At 56.6% G+C, this 15,892-nt stretch overlaps 2 protein-coding genes across 17 annotated transcripts in view; both read right to left on the reverse strand.

Moving 5' to 3' along the window:
- TTYH3 (tweety family member 3) overlaps positions 1-12,012 on the reverse strand; it is a 31,603-nt gene extending 19,591 nt beyond the window's left edge. Inside the window, exon 1 of one of the 3 annotated variants that reach the window (XM_053555561.1) lies at positions 11,653-12,011. In XM_053555561.1, coding sequence (XP_053411536.1) covers positions 11,653-11,775 — 123 coding nt within the window. In that variant the 5' untranslated portion in view covers positions 11,776-12,011. Of the gene's footprint in view, positions 1-11,652 lie in introns of all 3 variants that reach the window. The other 2 variants (XM_053555560.1, XM_053555562.1) reach the window with 2 other exon arrangements.
- Positions 12,013-14,181: 2,169 nt separating this feature from the next.
- The window catches only part of IQCE (IQ motif containing E), an 80,867-nt gene continuing 79,156 nt past the window's right edge, over positions 14,182-15,892 (reverse strand). For 13 of the 14 annotated variants that reach the window (XM_053555744.1, XM_053555743.1, XM_053555741.1 and 10 more), the window contains one exon: positions 14,182-14,667. The gene's annotated coding sequence lies outside the window, so the exon portion shown is untranslated. The remainder of the gene's footprint in view (positions 14,668-15,892) is intronic. The other variant, XM_053555747.1, reaches the window with a different exon arrangement.

Genomic DNA, 15,892 nt, shown 5'->3' on the forward strand with positions numbered 1-15,892 from the left:
CCTCCCTGTTCATTCCGGGACACAGCTGCAGACGAGCCTTTCTGGACTAGACCCCATACTGGGAGGGAGCTTATGTCCTCTCAGGGAAATCCCTTGTAGGGTGAGGGAGCTGGAAACTGGGGAGATGAGCTGCTGATCCCAGACACATGATAGCCAGAACCTAAACAGACACCAGCCTTGGCTCTGGCAGTTTAGAATGTCCACCCAGTGATCATCAGGATACATCAAAAAGCCTGTGGGCTCAGATCACCTCTTTGGTGGTGCTAGGACTACCCACTTCCCTTTGCCAGTTGAGAAAACTGAGGTAGGGCAAGATAAACACTACTGGCCAAACAGGATCTGGGGCATGGGAAGCCTACCCCTTGGCGGCACTGCCTGGTGCAGAGGGCTGACATCGGCAGGGGTGCCTGCAGCTGGCAGGGATACAGCTAAGCACCAGGCATATGCAGGGACCTGGTAGACCAGGGAGTCAAGAGATTTTAAACAGTGCCAGATCAGCCTCTTCCTCCACATTCACGTCCAGGGAAGGCCAGGGGTAAGGCCTGAGGGTGCTGAGCCACCAAGAACAGTTGGCACCAGAAAGACCTGGAGGGGGCTGTGCCTTCCAGTCATCTCACATAGCTCTCATGATTTTTTAGCCATGTGTATGTACTACCTTCATAATTAAACATAAAACAGGAACTTGTTAGAGCTTTCTCAGCTGGCGTGGGAGGCCCCAGAAGTGGGTCTGAGCCCCAGCTTTGCCACCTGCAGGTTTCCTGTCTCTGATCAGGCCTTGCTGTTCTCTGGGCTTTAATCTTTCTCTGTAAAATGGTTATGACCATTTCTCAACCCCCCTGTAGGGCTGTCACCTGAGTGAAGGGCCCCAGAATCTGCAAGGGGCCAGAGTTTGGATCCTGCTCAGTATATGGTGATTGTGAATGGTCCTGCTGGTGCCCGCCCCTCAGAAGCTTGCCTTAAGACTATGATCCATCTGCTAGAAGACAGAGGTATTGGGAGGGAGGGGCTGCGGATAGGAGGCAGGAGTGCTCCCTGCCCACCACCCTCAAAACTCAGGCCCAAACAAGGCATGCTGGCTCATGGGAGAATCAGAGTGTGAGGTCCAAAGGCTGTTCTACCTGGCTTCAGAATGATTTGGGAGTCAGTACTTGAATTATAAAATGTATAAAATGGAGACAGTAACACTGCTTTGTTACCATGAGGATGAAATAAGCCAATGTGTATGATAGCTGGGAATAGTGTCCGGGGGCTGCCCAAGATCCTGGGCCTTGGGACACCTGCAGGGGGGAGGGGTTAGGGCAGGCCCAGCTACCAAGAAACCCCAGGCCAGGTCATAAGGGTGAGGATGTGTCCTGGGGCTCACCTAGGGAAAAGAGTTATTCCATTCCCAGGGTGGTGATAGGCAGAGTCCCTGGTGCCAGCATGACCATCTCCCTGAACCAGGGAGGCAGGGGTCCCTACGTTCTCTGTCCTTTCTCCTCTTTCCCTCCTCTTCTGGCCCAGCATCAGGAGGCACTTCCTGCCTGCAAGGATGGGGCTCCCATGTCCATCCTCTGTGCCCTGGGATCTGCCTATACTTCCCCTATGGGAGGCCATTGCCAAGCTCATTGGCAGAGCAGGGACAGCCATCCTGCCTCTTTAGGCTTGTCTTCCAGGTAACCTCCTGGGACTACTATACAGAGCCCACACACAGAAGGGGATGAGAAACATGGGCCTTCTTCCCCCCAAACTCTGAGGCACTGGGGCAGCTTTCTCTCTGGCAGGCTTGTTCCTCCTTAGAGGGGCCAGCTATAAACTGTTCAGCTCCCGGGGACCAGAGGGCAGCCTCACTCAGCTCCCTTGGAGAGAGGACCAGACGGTACTCTCCCACGGGATGCCAGGGACCCAGCCCACCACTGTAAACATACAGAACCTGTCCCATCTGGGGCACATAAGGCCAGGCATTGGAGTACCCAGTAAACTAGGACACTGCTTCCCTCTGCCCAGAGGCCCAGGCACCCACTACAGCAGGCTTCAGCCAGGCCATCTGTGGGGAGAGTGCTGTAGCCACCATGACCTCTGCCCCCACCTCCTGAGCCAGATTCCCAGAGGAATGCACAATAGCATTCGTGTGGCAGTCCAGCGACCTCTTTCCATGTAGCTGGCGGCCCCTTTGCCCCTCCCTGGGCCCATTCAGAAAGAGAATGGGAAATGTCTGATCAGCATCTGGGTTCTGACCAAATGGAATTTTCCGCATGTGGTGGAAGTGATGTAAGGACTCAGTGAGGCGAGGCAAGCAGCCAACTGGGCCCTGGGGAGTACATGCACTGCAGGGGCCACCCGCCTGTGGCGTGAGGTCTCTACCTCCAGGGTTCCTACTTCTCCTCCCTGGCCCACCTCAGCCTTCTCAGGGCCACTGCAGCCCCCAAAGCAGTGGCCCATAGTCATCAAGGGTGCCCCTCCCTGCACTGTGTCAGACTCTCCCTGGGTGCCCTAAGACGCTGAAACCCCCACCCACTCTGGAAAATACCCTAAGAGCTGGAAAGCTTGGGGCCTGAAGCCTCAGCCCTAATCAGACCAGGGTTGGTTCTGAGGCTGTCAGGGGTCCCAAGGGCTGGAACTCAGCCAAGTTCTGCCAGTGCCAGCCTGGTGGGGGCTCTGGGGCAGCAGCAGACAAGAAAGGGGCAGGACTGGGTCAGGTTCCGAGGCTCACGCACCTGGGACCTGCTCCCGTTCAGAGAGCCGCTCCCTATCCCCCAACACCCAGCACAGGCCACCTTCTTTGGCATGTCTCCAGGATGCCAAGGAGTGGAGTCCAGGACACCTGCAGCATGTCCTTCATGTAAGGCCACCTGAATGAGCAAGGGATCCCGAGCCAGTTCTGCTCTGAGAGGGGAGGGCCCATGTGCCACAGGGAAAGCCTGGGTGGTAGGAGACTCCATTCCACTAACAGAACCACAGTGTGGGGACAGAGTGTATGGGAGCCTGAATTTCCACATTTACCATGGGCCCCTGCTCAGGGTCTCTGCCTCTAGGCCCAGCCTGGACATGGTACTACTCATCAGCCATGTGGGCACATGCACCCCCACATATGCACACTAGGCTTAGCACTAGCACAGGCCACATAAAAATGCCCAGGCCACTGTGGCAGGAGCCACACGTGACTGGGACAGGGCACACTGTTTGCATCACACAGGCGGCTGATGATGGGCGTCCTCGCAGCTCCTGGTGCACCTAGGAGGCAGCACCTGGGCACGCCAATCTGCACAAAGCATGCCACATGTGGAGCACATGCCAGACCACAGCCGGCCACCTGCCCCAGGGTCTGAAGAGCATCTGCCTCCCCAATGTCCTGGCAGTTACCCAAAAGCTGCCCAGTCATTCGACCTCTATGGGCAACACAGCCCATGGCCAAGCTAGGGAAACCCCTGGCCCACTGGGAGGTCCCCACAGGGGCTTTGGTGGGAAGCCTATGGTGGCTCTCAACCCCAGCTACAACAAGTACATCCTGCCACCCTGCTGTTGCTGGCCACAGCTGCCGACCTTCTTGGCTGGGCCACTGGTGAGGGTCAGCCAGGCGCCTGGTGCTTAGCAAGGAGGAAAGAGGAGACATGAAGATCTGCGATACTTCGGCAACTCTGCCAGGCTCACAGTGGCACACAGGGAGTGACTAGTGAGGGCCACTGAGCCCCAAAACACTGGCTACAATGCATAGCACAGCAGGAACATACACCAGGAGGAGACCCCCAAATCCTGAGGGAAGGCAATGGCCAGTTGGTCTGGCCCACATCTGCTCAGCCCTGGCCCTGTGCCTTCTGCCAGCTGGGGAATAGGCAGCTCCAGGTTGAGGTGAAGAACTGGGCTCCAGAGGAGTCCAGGTCAAGTCCCCTGAGTCTCTACATCAGCTTTCCCAGAGCAGGGGACTGAGTCCACACACAGTCACACCAGCCTCCCTGGAATGGGGACTGAGTCTCCACAAAGAGGGCCACGGGCCCCATTTTGGGCTCTAGTGCATTCTGAAAATCAGCATGTGTTAACTTACTTAACCCAGGCCTACAGTGTGGGCTGGGGCCCAGGAATGAACACAGCACTGTGGGACTGTGTGGTGAGAGGTTGCAGGCCTGAGAAGCTCGGCTGCTGTGGGCGCCAGGAAGAGGAACTTGGTCACATTGGTACACTACAATCATGGGTTCAGTAAGTGCCAGCCAGCATCACACTAGTAGGGCAGTGCATTCTTGCTGGCGGACAGTGTGAGCAAAGACTGCTGATGTCTTCTACAAATCCAAGGTCCATTGGCAGCTGAGAAAAGGCTTGGTCATGCCGGAGCCTGCAGTGCCTGACAACAAGCACTTCCAGGAATGGCCTGGAAGGAGGCCCAGCAAGGCAGTCCTACAGTGGTGGCTCTAGGAGGACAGACTTGGAGGAAGACAGGGAGGAAAAGAAAGAGGGGTGGCCCCCCCTTACCTCTGAGGACATCCCACCACCACCATACAACTGCCAAGTGTCCTCCACCAAAGGAAGAGATTAGGTTTGGGGGTGTCTGAGAGGCTGGGTCCCACATTGGAAGGCAGACCAAGGCCTCTGGCCAGAAGCACAGTATAGGACTCCATCTGTGTCCTTGCCAGGGGAGGAAGAGGGAACCAGGAAGAAGACAGGGTCAGCTGTCACCACTCCCCATCTGGGGTCCCTTGCCGGGTAGTTGCCAAGTCACATACACCAGGACCCTGGGGTCACAGGCCTCTAGAAATGCCTTAGCCCTGGGCCCCAGCCAGGCTGGTGGATATAAGGCCCCAACTGGCCATATGGCCCACAGCCCCAACCCCCCCACCAACACAAGGCTCAGGCTCCCAGCAATGCTGGCCTGAAATGAAAAACAGATTTTCCTCCAGGCTGGGCTTGGGTTTCATGAATTCCATGACGGTGAGCTCCTGGCCATGCCTAGAGAAAATGCAGCCAGCAGCGGCCACGCAGGAGCCAGGCAGAGGGGCCCAGCCCCAAGGTCCAGGCAACCAGGCTATATGGGAACCCGCTCTGTAGCTCCACATGCCCTCTGGGGACACACTCCATGCTTCCTTGCTCTCCAGGAATGGCCTGGAAGGAGGCCCAGCAAGGCAGTCCTGGGCTGAGGCCTAAGAGAGGCTGGCCGCACAGGCCACCTCGCTCTGCGCCTACAGTGGGGCCCCAGCTGTCCTGCTGCCCATGCCGTGCCCTCCCCCTCATGTGAGAACAGACACCAAAGAGCTCTGTGGGAGGCACAGCCTTGCTTAGCAAGCGTGTCTATTTTGGTCCCTGTGCTCCGACACATCTCCCAGCACGAACACCCAGAAAATACCCTGCTCTTCCCCAATCCTGTTGGCAAGCATCCTTTCACCAGTCACCCTAGGACCAAGGTTGTATAGGCCTCAGACTCAGCCTGGAGCCACCAGACAGATGGGTCTGGCCACCTGTCAAGCCAGATAGGAACCCAGTCTCCAGCTTAGCCCCCACGCCAGGGATAGGCAGCCCCAAGTGCATGGAGCTGGAGAGGGATATAGCTCCCTCTTCAAGAGCAGAAACCACCAGGGTTATGGGCAGCCCAGCCTCCTCCAACAGCTGCGGGCAGCACAAACCCGGCCCTGCCACACTGGTGCCAGTTCCATGGAGACTGGGGCATGCCAAGGGAGGTCTGAGGGTAGTCTATGAGTGCAAGTCTGTGTGTGTGTGTGTGCGCGCAGGTGTGCAAATGTGCTCCTGTGCATGAGCCCATCAGGGGACACACTGCTGCCCTTTTCTAGCTGCCCAATTTCCCCAGCCCTCTTGTAGGCTCTGACCTGTTCCCTGGGAGCACATGTCAGCACCCCCACACCTTTCCCTGGCTCCAGACAAGAATAAAAGCACCCTGTGGCCAGCTGGCATCAATGTAGTGCTGTCCTTCCCCTGGCATTAGGCTGGAGGCCTAGCTCCGACCACAGCCCTGTGCAGCCCCCACAGCCCTGCCCAGAACACCACAGGCAACTACCGCCACAGCAGATGGGTGCTGTGCCCTGGAGGCCTCAGAAACACAAGGGTGCCCCAGCAAGCAGCAGACCTATTCTGGAAGGGCAGGCTCTTCCTGACGACCATGGCTCCCATTCTCTGCCCTGGTGACACAATGCCACATTTCCCCCATGGGGTCTTCCCATACTGAGCTGCAGCATTGTGGATCTGTGGCCTCATTCCCCACCCCTGACCACAAGAAGCCTGGGGGACACTCCCAGGACCTTGCCACACGTGTACCTGCAGTCACACACCCAAATACTCAGTGCCCATATAAGGCGCTTCCCCTGCCCTCAACCTCAGTCTTCTTCCTCCAGCCAAGGCCTCCCAGAACTGACCAGGCCTAACAGAACTGAAGGGGGTGGGGTGGGCGTATGGCCTAGACACCCAACCCTGAGCCACTCTGACAGGAAGAGCTTGGACACTGCACAGAAGATGGGGAGACCTGGCCTGACACCAGATGGCCTTAGCTGCTGCTTATGTTAGGGTGACCAGTGTCCTCCAAGGGCCACTGGTTGGCTGCCCCCCTAAAAAGCTGTTTAGAAACAGCACAGCCTCTTGGGCAGAGCAGCTAGGGTCCAACTCCACATACCTTTGCTCCTCCAGAACCTAACCAGGAGCCCTTGGCCAGCAGCCAGAACAGCAGATGTCCCTCCCCTGCATGCCCCCTCAGCAGTCAGGGAAGAAGAAATGTCACCATGGAGGATTCCCAGAAGAGGGTCCTTGGAGCCAGGCCTGGGCTCCAGGGGGTGTGCAAGGCAAGCATGGGTCCTACAGACACAGAATGGAGTGACCACAGCATTCACTGGAGCCAGGGAGATGGTGGCCAGTGCCCTGAGGGAGAATCACCTCCCAATACCTACATGCCCCCAGGAAAAGCCTTGAAGACCTCCTTTCTTAGGGACTTCTCAAGGGTCCAGGCTTCACCCTAAGGAAATGATCAGAGACCCGCAGAGACTCCTGGGGATAGGAGGTACCACAACAGCCCCAGAATCACAAAAACCAGGAGCCACCAAAATGCCCAACAATGGAACCTACAGAAGTAGACGCAGTATCACCAAGACTCCAGGTGATGGGCTGGCTGTGGGTGGCCCAACATCTGCCCCAAGTGTGTGTACCTGATGGTTCGAGCCAACAGCTTCACACTGACCTGGCCAGAAGGTAGGCATGATGTGGCTTGACCAGCCAGATTCTCCCTGGGACCAGACACTGGCCAAGAGGCAAACACCCAGAGCCAACTAGGCCTAGCAAGGGCTTCCTCACCGGCCCACCAACACAGGGCCCCTGTCCATAGTACCCCCAAGCACAGCTCATCAGCTCTTGCCCATGCAAGGCTTTCTCTAGAAGCTTCTATCCAGCTCCCCGGGGTGCTCTGTGTCTGGTATGCTTCTATCACTTGCAATTTCAGAATTCTGCCTGGTGTCTTGAGATACTGGACAAACATAACCCAAGGGCCACTGACATTGCCCAGCACTAAACACATTTCAAAAGTAGGAGACAGGGTATATAGTTCCATTCTAGTTTTAAGGAAATGACACCCACCCTACAAATACATGTGCTTGGATAAATCCAGTTGGAGGGATGTTTGTCTCACACTGTCCCCTTTCTCCCAAACATCTCACAAATGTGTACTACTTTTGTAAACTAGTTTTAGTGTTATTTCTTTAACCAGATGAGTGGGGACGGTGTTAACAGGCTGTCCTTGCCCAGGGGAATGGCTGCTCTGAGACCAGGCCCACAGTTGATCTTGCAAGTCATAGCATTGAACCCAGGTGCTGTGCTCTCAGGAGTGAGGTACCAAGCTCTGCTAGGAGACCACAAACCTCTTCATTCATATTCTGAGTGGCTGAACAGCCTGGGCTGGCACATGGCCACACAGAGCCCAGCATTCCTGCCGCAGCACATCCCTGGCACATAGTTACACCAGTGGGACTCTCCCTTATTTGGGAGTTGAAGCTGCCTCCCCACTCAGAGCCTCTGCATGTGCTGTTCCAGCTGCCTGCAGCCCTCTTCCCCAGGGTCTCTGCATGGTGACCGCAGTCTTAGTAGGGTCTCAGCTAGTGTACCCAGAGCTCTCATGAGAAATGGCTCCATATGCTGGCAAGCCTGAGGCCAGTGCTACCACCTTATCTGGAAGGCTGGCAGGCTGCCTCTGGCCATCACTGTGCTGAGGTCCAGGCTGGCACCTGGGGAGGCACCGGCAGCCTAGCTCACAGCCTCCACAGCAATCTAGGCAACACTTCCTCCAGGAAGCCTTCCCTGACCACTGAGCCCCACAGCCCCTGTTCTGACCACCGCTCCCCCACCCAACTGTTCTCCTGCATCAACGGCAATTCCTGGCCTATCCTGGGTGGGTGCAGACAGCAGAACAGAGTGACAGGGCAGAGAGCAGGAGCTCAGTTCCTGCCTAAGGATATAGGGTTGTATGGATTGTGAAGGGCTAGTAGGAGCTGAGTGAGCAGACCTGCCAAATAAAGCCCAAAGAGCTCACATGGTAGGAAGTAACAGAGATGGGACCCATAGCCAAAGAGAAGGTTCTGCTACCCAACCTTCAAGGACCTCCTACACATGGAGGACAGACTGGCCTGGATATGCCAGGTCCCCAGGCATCCAGACCCACCCAGCCCTGCCAGCTATGTAGCTATGGCTCCTCTGGGCCTCTAGACTCTTCCTTATAAGATGAGAGCCCCATGTATGTGAGACCCTAGCCCAAAAGGCCTTGCAGGGAGCTCTGGACATGCTGGCAATGGCCCAGCCTCAGGGAGCCTGGCCCAGCAGCCCCTTATTGCAGGCATGAGAAGGTTGCAGGACAGATTAGACCCCAGGAACCCCTTCCAGGCCTCCCACAGATCCCACACCCACACAGGACCCACACTGTGGATTCCCTGTGCTCCATCCATTCAGCAAATGTCACGGGCCCCAAGATAGGCCACGCAGTCACTGGGAGCCCCTTGTCTGCCAGGATGGAGGTCTAGGAAAGAAGGTAGCCTGAGGCCCTCAGTCCCAAGAAAAATCTTAAATCTGTGGGGCATAGAATCTCAGCCTCCCTCTGGCAAAGCCTGCTCAGCACAGGGTCAGCTGGGGCTCTGGGGTCCCCTACCACTCCTAATGCCACAGTCACACTCCCTACAGTAGGGCAGCCACGGGGCTGACTCTGGCTCCTTGTGGGGTTGTGCAGGGAACTGAGCAGGACTGAGGCTCTACCATATATTCCCTCTATGATTCTGAGTCCATCTCCTGCCCTCTCACCCTCAGTTTGCTTATCTGTACAATGGAGACAATGGTCCCTACCTCCCAGGGCCGGTGGAAAGCAGCCAGTGAGAAGTCCACACAGGCTCTGAAACAGAGCTCTCAACAGTAGATCACAGGGACAAGAAATAGCAAAGAAGGACAAAGGCTGGTCCCTGTGCCACAGCCCCCAACTCCTGGTACCAGGCCCCAGAAAGCCCACAAGGGAGAAGCCTCCTCAGCAGGGCACAGCTAGTGGGAACAGCTCACAGACTGCCCTGGGTCAGGATGGCTGAGGGGTCTACCCATCTCAGAAGGAGAGTGGCAGCCAGCCCTACAGCCAGCCCCCTCACCAGAGAAGGAAAGAAGGGCCCTCATCCCAAGGCCCAGGCTTACCCGTGGCCCTCCCCCAGGAGAGGAGTTCCTGGCCCTTCACCCCCAGGCAAACCTGCAATGGTACAGCCAGCCCAGATTTCAGGATGAGGCATTGAAGGCTCAGAGAAATGGAGTGCTTGCCCAAAGGCACCAGCACCAGAGAGCCAGGGCAGGATGCTCGTCCAGGATTGGCTTGCCATGGCCCTTTGCCAGCAGCGGAGGCAGTGGGGGGGATGGAGACAGGCTGGTTTCCATATCGTGAATTATTCAGTGGCTAATTCTGCTCCTCAGAGAGGAGGCAGGAGAGTGAGTCAGAGCCCTCCCACAGCGGAGCAGAGAGCAAGGGAGGGGGCAGAACAGTGTTCACAGAGGCCAGGCACAGCCAGGGCCTTCCAGGACCGGTGGGCCCTGCATCAGAAGGCCAGGCTGAGCAGAGGGGCCCAGACACTGCCCCAGCTCCTATGAGCTGTAGGCCTCACCCCTCACTCCCTACCACACATCCCAGAGCCTGGGCACCTTGGAGGTGGCAGGCCCAGGACAGCAGATAACAGCCACCTCGGGTGCCCCAGGGCTGCCCTAGAGCTTCAGAACTGACCAATGGGCCAAACCCTCGGGGCTGAGAACTTTCCCAAGTAAAGCACACCTCACAGCTGAAAGATAGCCCTCCAGGGCCAAGCGTGTCAAAGCCAGCACACATCCAAGTTCCTGGGGAGAACAGAGACTGTGTGTTGCCCCCACAGTGAATGGTCCCCAGGGCTGGGTTTCTAGAGTGTGGGCGTGAGATTTTACACGAATCCTTGTCTCCCTCCTCCTTGCTGTCTCTGGATATGCCTGGGCAAATCCCTCACCCCCTTTTCATCTGTTTAGAAACGCCATCAGCAGGTCTGGTGGGCCAGGTGGCAGCAGAGCACTGAGGCTGGAGGCAGCAAGCTACCCAGCAGAGGCAGCTCCCCATGGCTCCCTCCTGCTCTACTTCTGGTTCTCCTCCTCTGGATAAGGAAGGCCATAGAGAATGAGGTTTGAATAGATGGGGTATAACACAGTCCAAAGAGTGCCAGGTCCCAAGCCACCTTGGTAAGCAAAGCCTTTCCCACCCTACCATGGGATCTGCTTGCTGTGGTCCATCAGGAGAGAAACAAGAGGTGTTGCGGGTGACAAGACACCCTGGTCATGGGGCTTCTGGAATCCAGATCCCTGGGCAGGAAGGAAATGCCCACAGCTTGGTCCCCTGCCTTGCACTCAAATGACACTGGCTCAGTGATAGGGGTGGTGCTGGGGCTTGGCATGATGCCAGGCATGATGCCAGACCTTGAGTTCCACTGGGAGAGGGCTACAAAGCCACCCCCCAGTTCTGCCCAGACTTGGTCTCTTGCAGCTTCCCACAGTGAGGCCCACTTTGCATTCCTGCTGCCAGGCCTCCCTCCTCCCCCAGGAGCTACTGGCAGCCTGGTCACCCACAGCCACGTTTGGCACTCTGTGTACATCCCACAACCTGACCACCAAGCAAGGGGTCATTAGCCGCCACAGAGGGCTGGCATCTGCCCAGGCCATTCACCTACCAAAAGCCTGGCAATGGGACTCCCCATTTGGATGTGAGGGGGCGAGGAATCCCTTCCTGCCTGCACCTGACCTGCTCGGGCACCAGTGCTGGTCCTAGAACCCTGGGGTCCTCCAGCAGGGTCTCTTCTTGGCACCAGGCTGCCCTCAATGACAGAGGGACCCGGGTAGCAAGAGGCAAGTGGCAGAGACATGTAACCTCAGAGACAAGGACCTTAGTGACACCAGAGGAGAAGGCTGGAATCTGGAGGGGGCTTCGCTAGGGGCTGGAGAGTATTTAGATCCTTGAGGAGGAGGCCGTGGCCCACGAGGAAGGGCTTCATGGCCCGGAGGAGACCCTCGAGAAGGAAGGGGCCCCTGACTCACGAAGAGGAGGCACCGTCACCCGCGATAGGTTGGAGGATTCTTAGATCCTCGGAGAGGGGGCCGTGACCCTCGGAGAGGGAAGGCCATGACCAGAGGCCCCTGACCCTACGACCCAGAGAGTCCCCACGGCACCTGCTGGTAGTCGGTGTCCTCGGGCCGGAACTGGCTGCTGGTGGTCTCCCACTGCAGGTCGAAGTGGGGCAGCCGGTGCAGGAGGCTCACCCACCAGGGAGCCGCATAGTTGACCCCGGCCATGGCGGGCCCCGGCCGCCTCCCGCTGCACGGCCGCTGAGTGGGCTCCTTTGTTGACCTAGGGCGCGGAGTTCATGGACCCGCTGACCGCGGCCTGGCCACCCTCATAGTCCCCGCGCTCCTGGGTCCGGCCTGGCCCGGCTCGGCCCGGCTCGGCCCGGCTCGAATCCGCTCGGCTCCACTCGGCCGCTCACGTCTGCCGCCTCTTTGTTCGCCGCCGCCACCGCCCCCTACGCGCCCCCGCCCGCCCGCCACAGGTCCCGCCTTCTACCCACCATTGGCCTGCGGCCCGCTGGCCCCGCCCCCACAAGGGCCGTCCCTAGCCCCGCCTCCGAGCCGCTATTGGCCCGCCTCCAGCTGGCTACGTCTGTTGGCGAGCTAACTCTCTCCCGCCCCTGCGCCTCTATTGGTCCTTCTCCAACTAGACCCTCCTCTCCGCTCGCTTGCCTGCCCTTTGGCCAGTGGCCCCGCTCCTCTGCGACCCTCTCCCGCCAGCCCCGCCTCAACACTCTGCACTGCCATTGGTCCACCAGCCTAGGCTCCGTCCACTCCTCGCGTTGTTGGAGAAGCGCCTGGCCCTGAAGGCATGAGGTCCCATAGCCCAGGCCACCTAGCGGGTCTCCCAGGTGCGCATGGAGGCTGGAGCTCTGACTGTGGGTGGAACTGCTCTTCATTCTATGCCTTCGCTGGTTGATTCGACCTTTGCACGGTTTTTGCACGTTTACTACGGGGGTCCGGCCGGACGGTGCCTGGCAGGCCTCCCCACCTCAGGCAGCTCGCAGCACCCCGCAAGGGACAGGTGGCCTGTGGGCGCGATCTGGATACAGGTTCTGGATGTGTGATCTGGGGCAAGTCACTTCTCTGTGCTTCAAGGTCCTCATCTGTAAGAGGGGATGCTAAGTGAGAGTTAAAATGCTTAGATCAGGATCTGGCACATAAACCACACAAGCCTGTGATAGGTAGATTAAGTTCCCACCTGGCCTGACCTTTGGAGGAGATTGTATCTTTTATCAGGATGTAAGATAGAGAGTGCCCTGTCCTGGCGGCCTGACCCCTGGAAATTTAGGCAACTGCTAGAGAGGGCTTTGGAGTCACGCAGCCAAACTTCCTAACAGGCTGTCCTCCCGCCTCTGCTAAAGTGGAGGTGGGAGCTGCCAGGGCAAGGAGGATGATCACACAGTAGGAGCTTGGGCCCTGGTACGCCCCTCAACCCTATCCCAAGGGCAGTAGGTGCACCATCTTGGCCCTGCCTCATCTCCACCCGGGGCCTCATTACTGGACCACCTGAGTTCTGAGAAACGGCTTTCCACACCTGGGCTCTACCATCTGCTGTGTCTTCTGTCAGCTCTGTGGGCAGGCAGGCCCTTCCTGGCAGGCTGGCAACTCCAGCAGGGACTGATCTGGGCAGTGGCTTCCTGGGAGGCCTGGCCTTTGGGCTCATCTGACTGTCCTGACTCGCCTGGTTTCCTGTGTGATAAGGCACAAGGGAAAAGGCTTTGCATAGCTTCGGCTTCCACTCCCTGGGTAACTTAGAGATACCACCCAGTTGGGAAATAATAGTGGCATGTTGACATCTGCCCTCAAAACCTTTCAGATCTCAGAGGCTGAAAAGCCAGGAACTCTGAGGGGCTTCTGGCTCAGGTTCTTCTATTTCCAATGCCAAAGTTGCTAGGAGGTCTGGGCAGAATGAAGACTCCCCTCCAGACCCCCTAAGACCAAAGCTACCTACCTCTAGGAGTAGGTTGGCACCTGGCCAGGTAAATCCTCTTCCCTGGCACAAGGTGACTCCTTGCTGTGAACAGGTGGAATAAGCAGGATGCCCACTCCTGGGCTGACACTGCTTCAGCAGCTAGCCTGTCTCATCTGCACAAGGAGGGTACCAGCCTGCTCTGTCCCTTCTATAGCTGACTCTGACCTCGGGATTCCACAATGCATAACTCAAAGGATGAATAGGATGGTGCCTTGTCAGCAGTTAACCATCTTTGTGGATGGGACACTTTATAGTCCATGTTATTAATAGAGCTCCCATAGCCACAGAGAGACCCTTGTTTCACCCCCACCCCAACACCTCCAGCACCAGCCTGGCAGTCCTTCCAAGGTTCACACATGGAGGCAGAGGGCCCATGAGTTCATTTCCATGTTTCCAGAAGCCTCACAAAGTTCTGTATTTTCTTCTGATAAGGACATAAAGTCTGACTCAAATGTTATGTGAAATAATTACTCAGGTGTAGTGGATTGACTTATGTCCTTCTGAAAAGATATGGTCAACTCCTAACCCCTAGTACCTGTAACTGTGATCTTAAGTGGAAAAAAACCGTCTTTGTAAATGTAATCAAGTTAAGACGAGATCATAGGTGTTAGGGTGGGCTCTAATCCAAGAACAGAGCACTTTGAAATGTTATTTTATTTACTTATTTATTTATTCATTTATTTTGAGACAGAGTCTCAAGCTGTTGTCCTGAGTAGAGTGCTGTGGTGTCACAGCTCACAGCAACCTCAAACTCTTAGGCTCAAGCGATTCTCTTGCCTCAGCCTCCCAAGTAGCTGGGACCATAGGTGCCCACCACAATGCCTGGCTATTTTGTTGTTTTAGATGGCCCAGGCTGGGTTTGAACCTGTCAATCTCAGTGTATGTGGCTGGCACCCTACCCCCTGAGCTACGGGTGCCACCCAAGAGAGCACTTTGTACACAGAGACTCAGAGATAAAGAAACCTAGAGGGAAGAACACTTGATGAATATGGAGGCAGAGAGGAGAGGAATGCATCTGTAGGCCACAGAACACCAGGATTGCTGGAGACATCAGAAGATGGCGAGAGCCCTGGGACGGTCTTTATTGCACATCCTCCACAGGAAGCAGTCCTGCCTTGATGGTCTCAGATGTCTGCCCTCCCAAACTGTGAGACAAGAAATGTTTACTGTTAGAAGCCCTCATTATGGTACTTTGTCACAGCAGCCCCAAGAAATGAATATGTCGGGTTACTCAGAGCTTCCTGTTGGCAGTCACTCTGTGTCTCTGCTCGGTATGAAGTGAAAAGGAGCAATTATTAATACTTACAGCATGTTTGGTCCATGAAATCTTTTCCTAAGGAGAGCAGTTCATGGCGGAAGAATGATATAAGGGACCCAGGGTGGAGCAAAAGGAACCCACAACACACGGAGTCCCTGCTAATGGAGACTGAGTCCCGCGAACCTAATGCTGAGGAGAAAATCCCGGTGAAACTGAGAAGCCCCAGCTCCCTGGGGTGGAGGTGGTAGGAGAGGAGAGAGGGCTGGATGGAGGACCTGGCAGGGACAGGGAACAGAGGAGGCCTCCCAGCCCTGGTGCTGTGCCTGGCACTCACTGGGCTGTCCTAGGATGACTGGGGCTAGAGGCTGGACTTTAGCCCCACTCCACAGATGGAGCAACTGAGACCCAGGTCCTGCCATTGCTCAGGAGGCTGCAAGAGTCACCTAGTAGGGTTCAGCCTAGTTCCACTGGCCACTCCTCCTTCCTTCCCACCTTCCATTGATCTCTCTTCCTCCTTCCTTCTTTCCCTCCTTTCCTTTGAGTGAAGCAGGGATTTTTTTTTTGGAGACAGTCTATGTCGCCCTCGGTAGAGTGCTGTGGCATCACAGCTCACAGCAACCTCAAATTCTTGGGTTCAACAATCTTCTTGCCTCAGTCTCCCAAGTAGCTGGGACTACAAGCGCCTGCCACAACACCCCGCTATTTTTTAGTTGCAGTTGTCATTGTTGTTTAGCAGGCCTGGGCTAGGCTTGAACCCACCAGCCTCTGTGTATGTGGCCAGCACCCTACTCACTGAGCTACTGAGCTACCGGCGCCGAGCCTGAAGCACGGTTTTTGAGCAAAAGATAGGCATGAGAAAGTCTGCAAGGAGGGACCCCCTGAGGTCTGAGCTGTTTGGAAGCATTTGGCAGAAACATTTCAAAAGAAGGAGGAGCAGTGGGCCAGGAGTTCCCCAGGGTCTGTCTCCCAGACCAGGAAAGTGGCTGGTAGTTTGGTGTGTGGAAGTCAGTGAATAGTTGACTGAACTATTCACTGAATAGTTGTCCCATGACTGACCTGTAAGTCACTAGGAGAGGCCAGACCCAGCTGAGTATGGCCAGGCCTGGACAGGG

The sequence above is a fragment of the Nycticebus coucang genome, chromosome 12 (genome assembly GCF_027406575.1).
Source record: "Nycticebus coucang isolate mNycCou1 chromosome 12, mNycCou1.pri, whole genome shotgun sequence".
Lineage (NCBI taxonomy): Eukaryota > Metazoa > Chordata > Mammalia > Primates > Lorisidae > Nycticebus > Nycticebus coucang.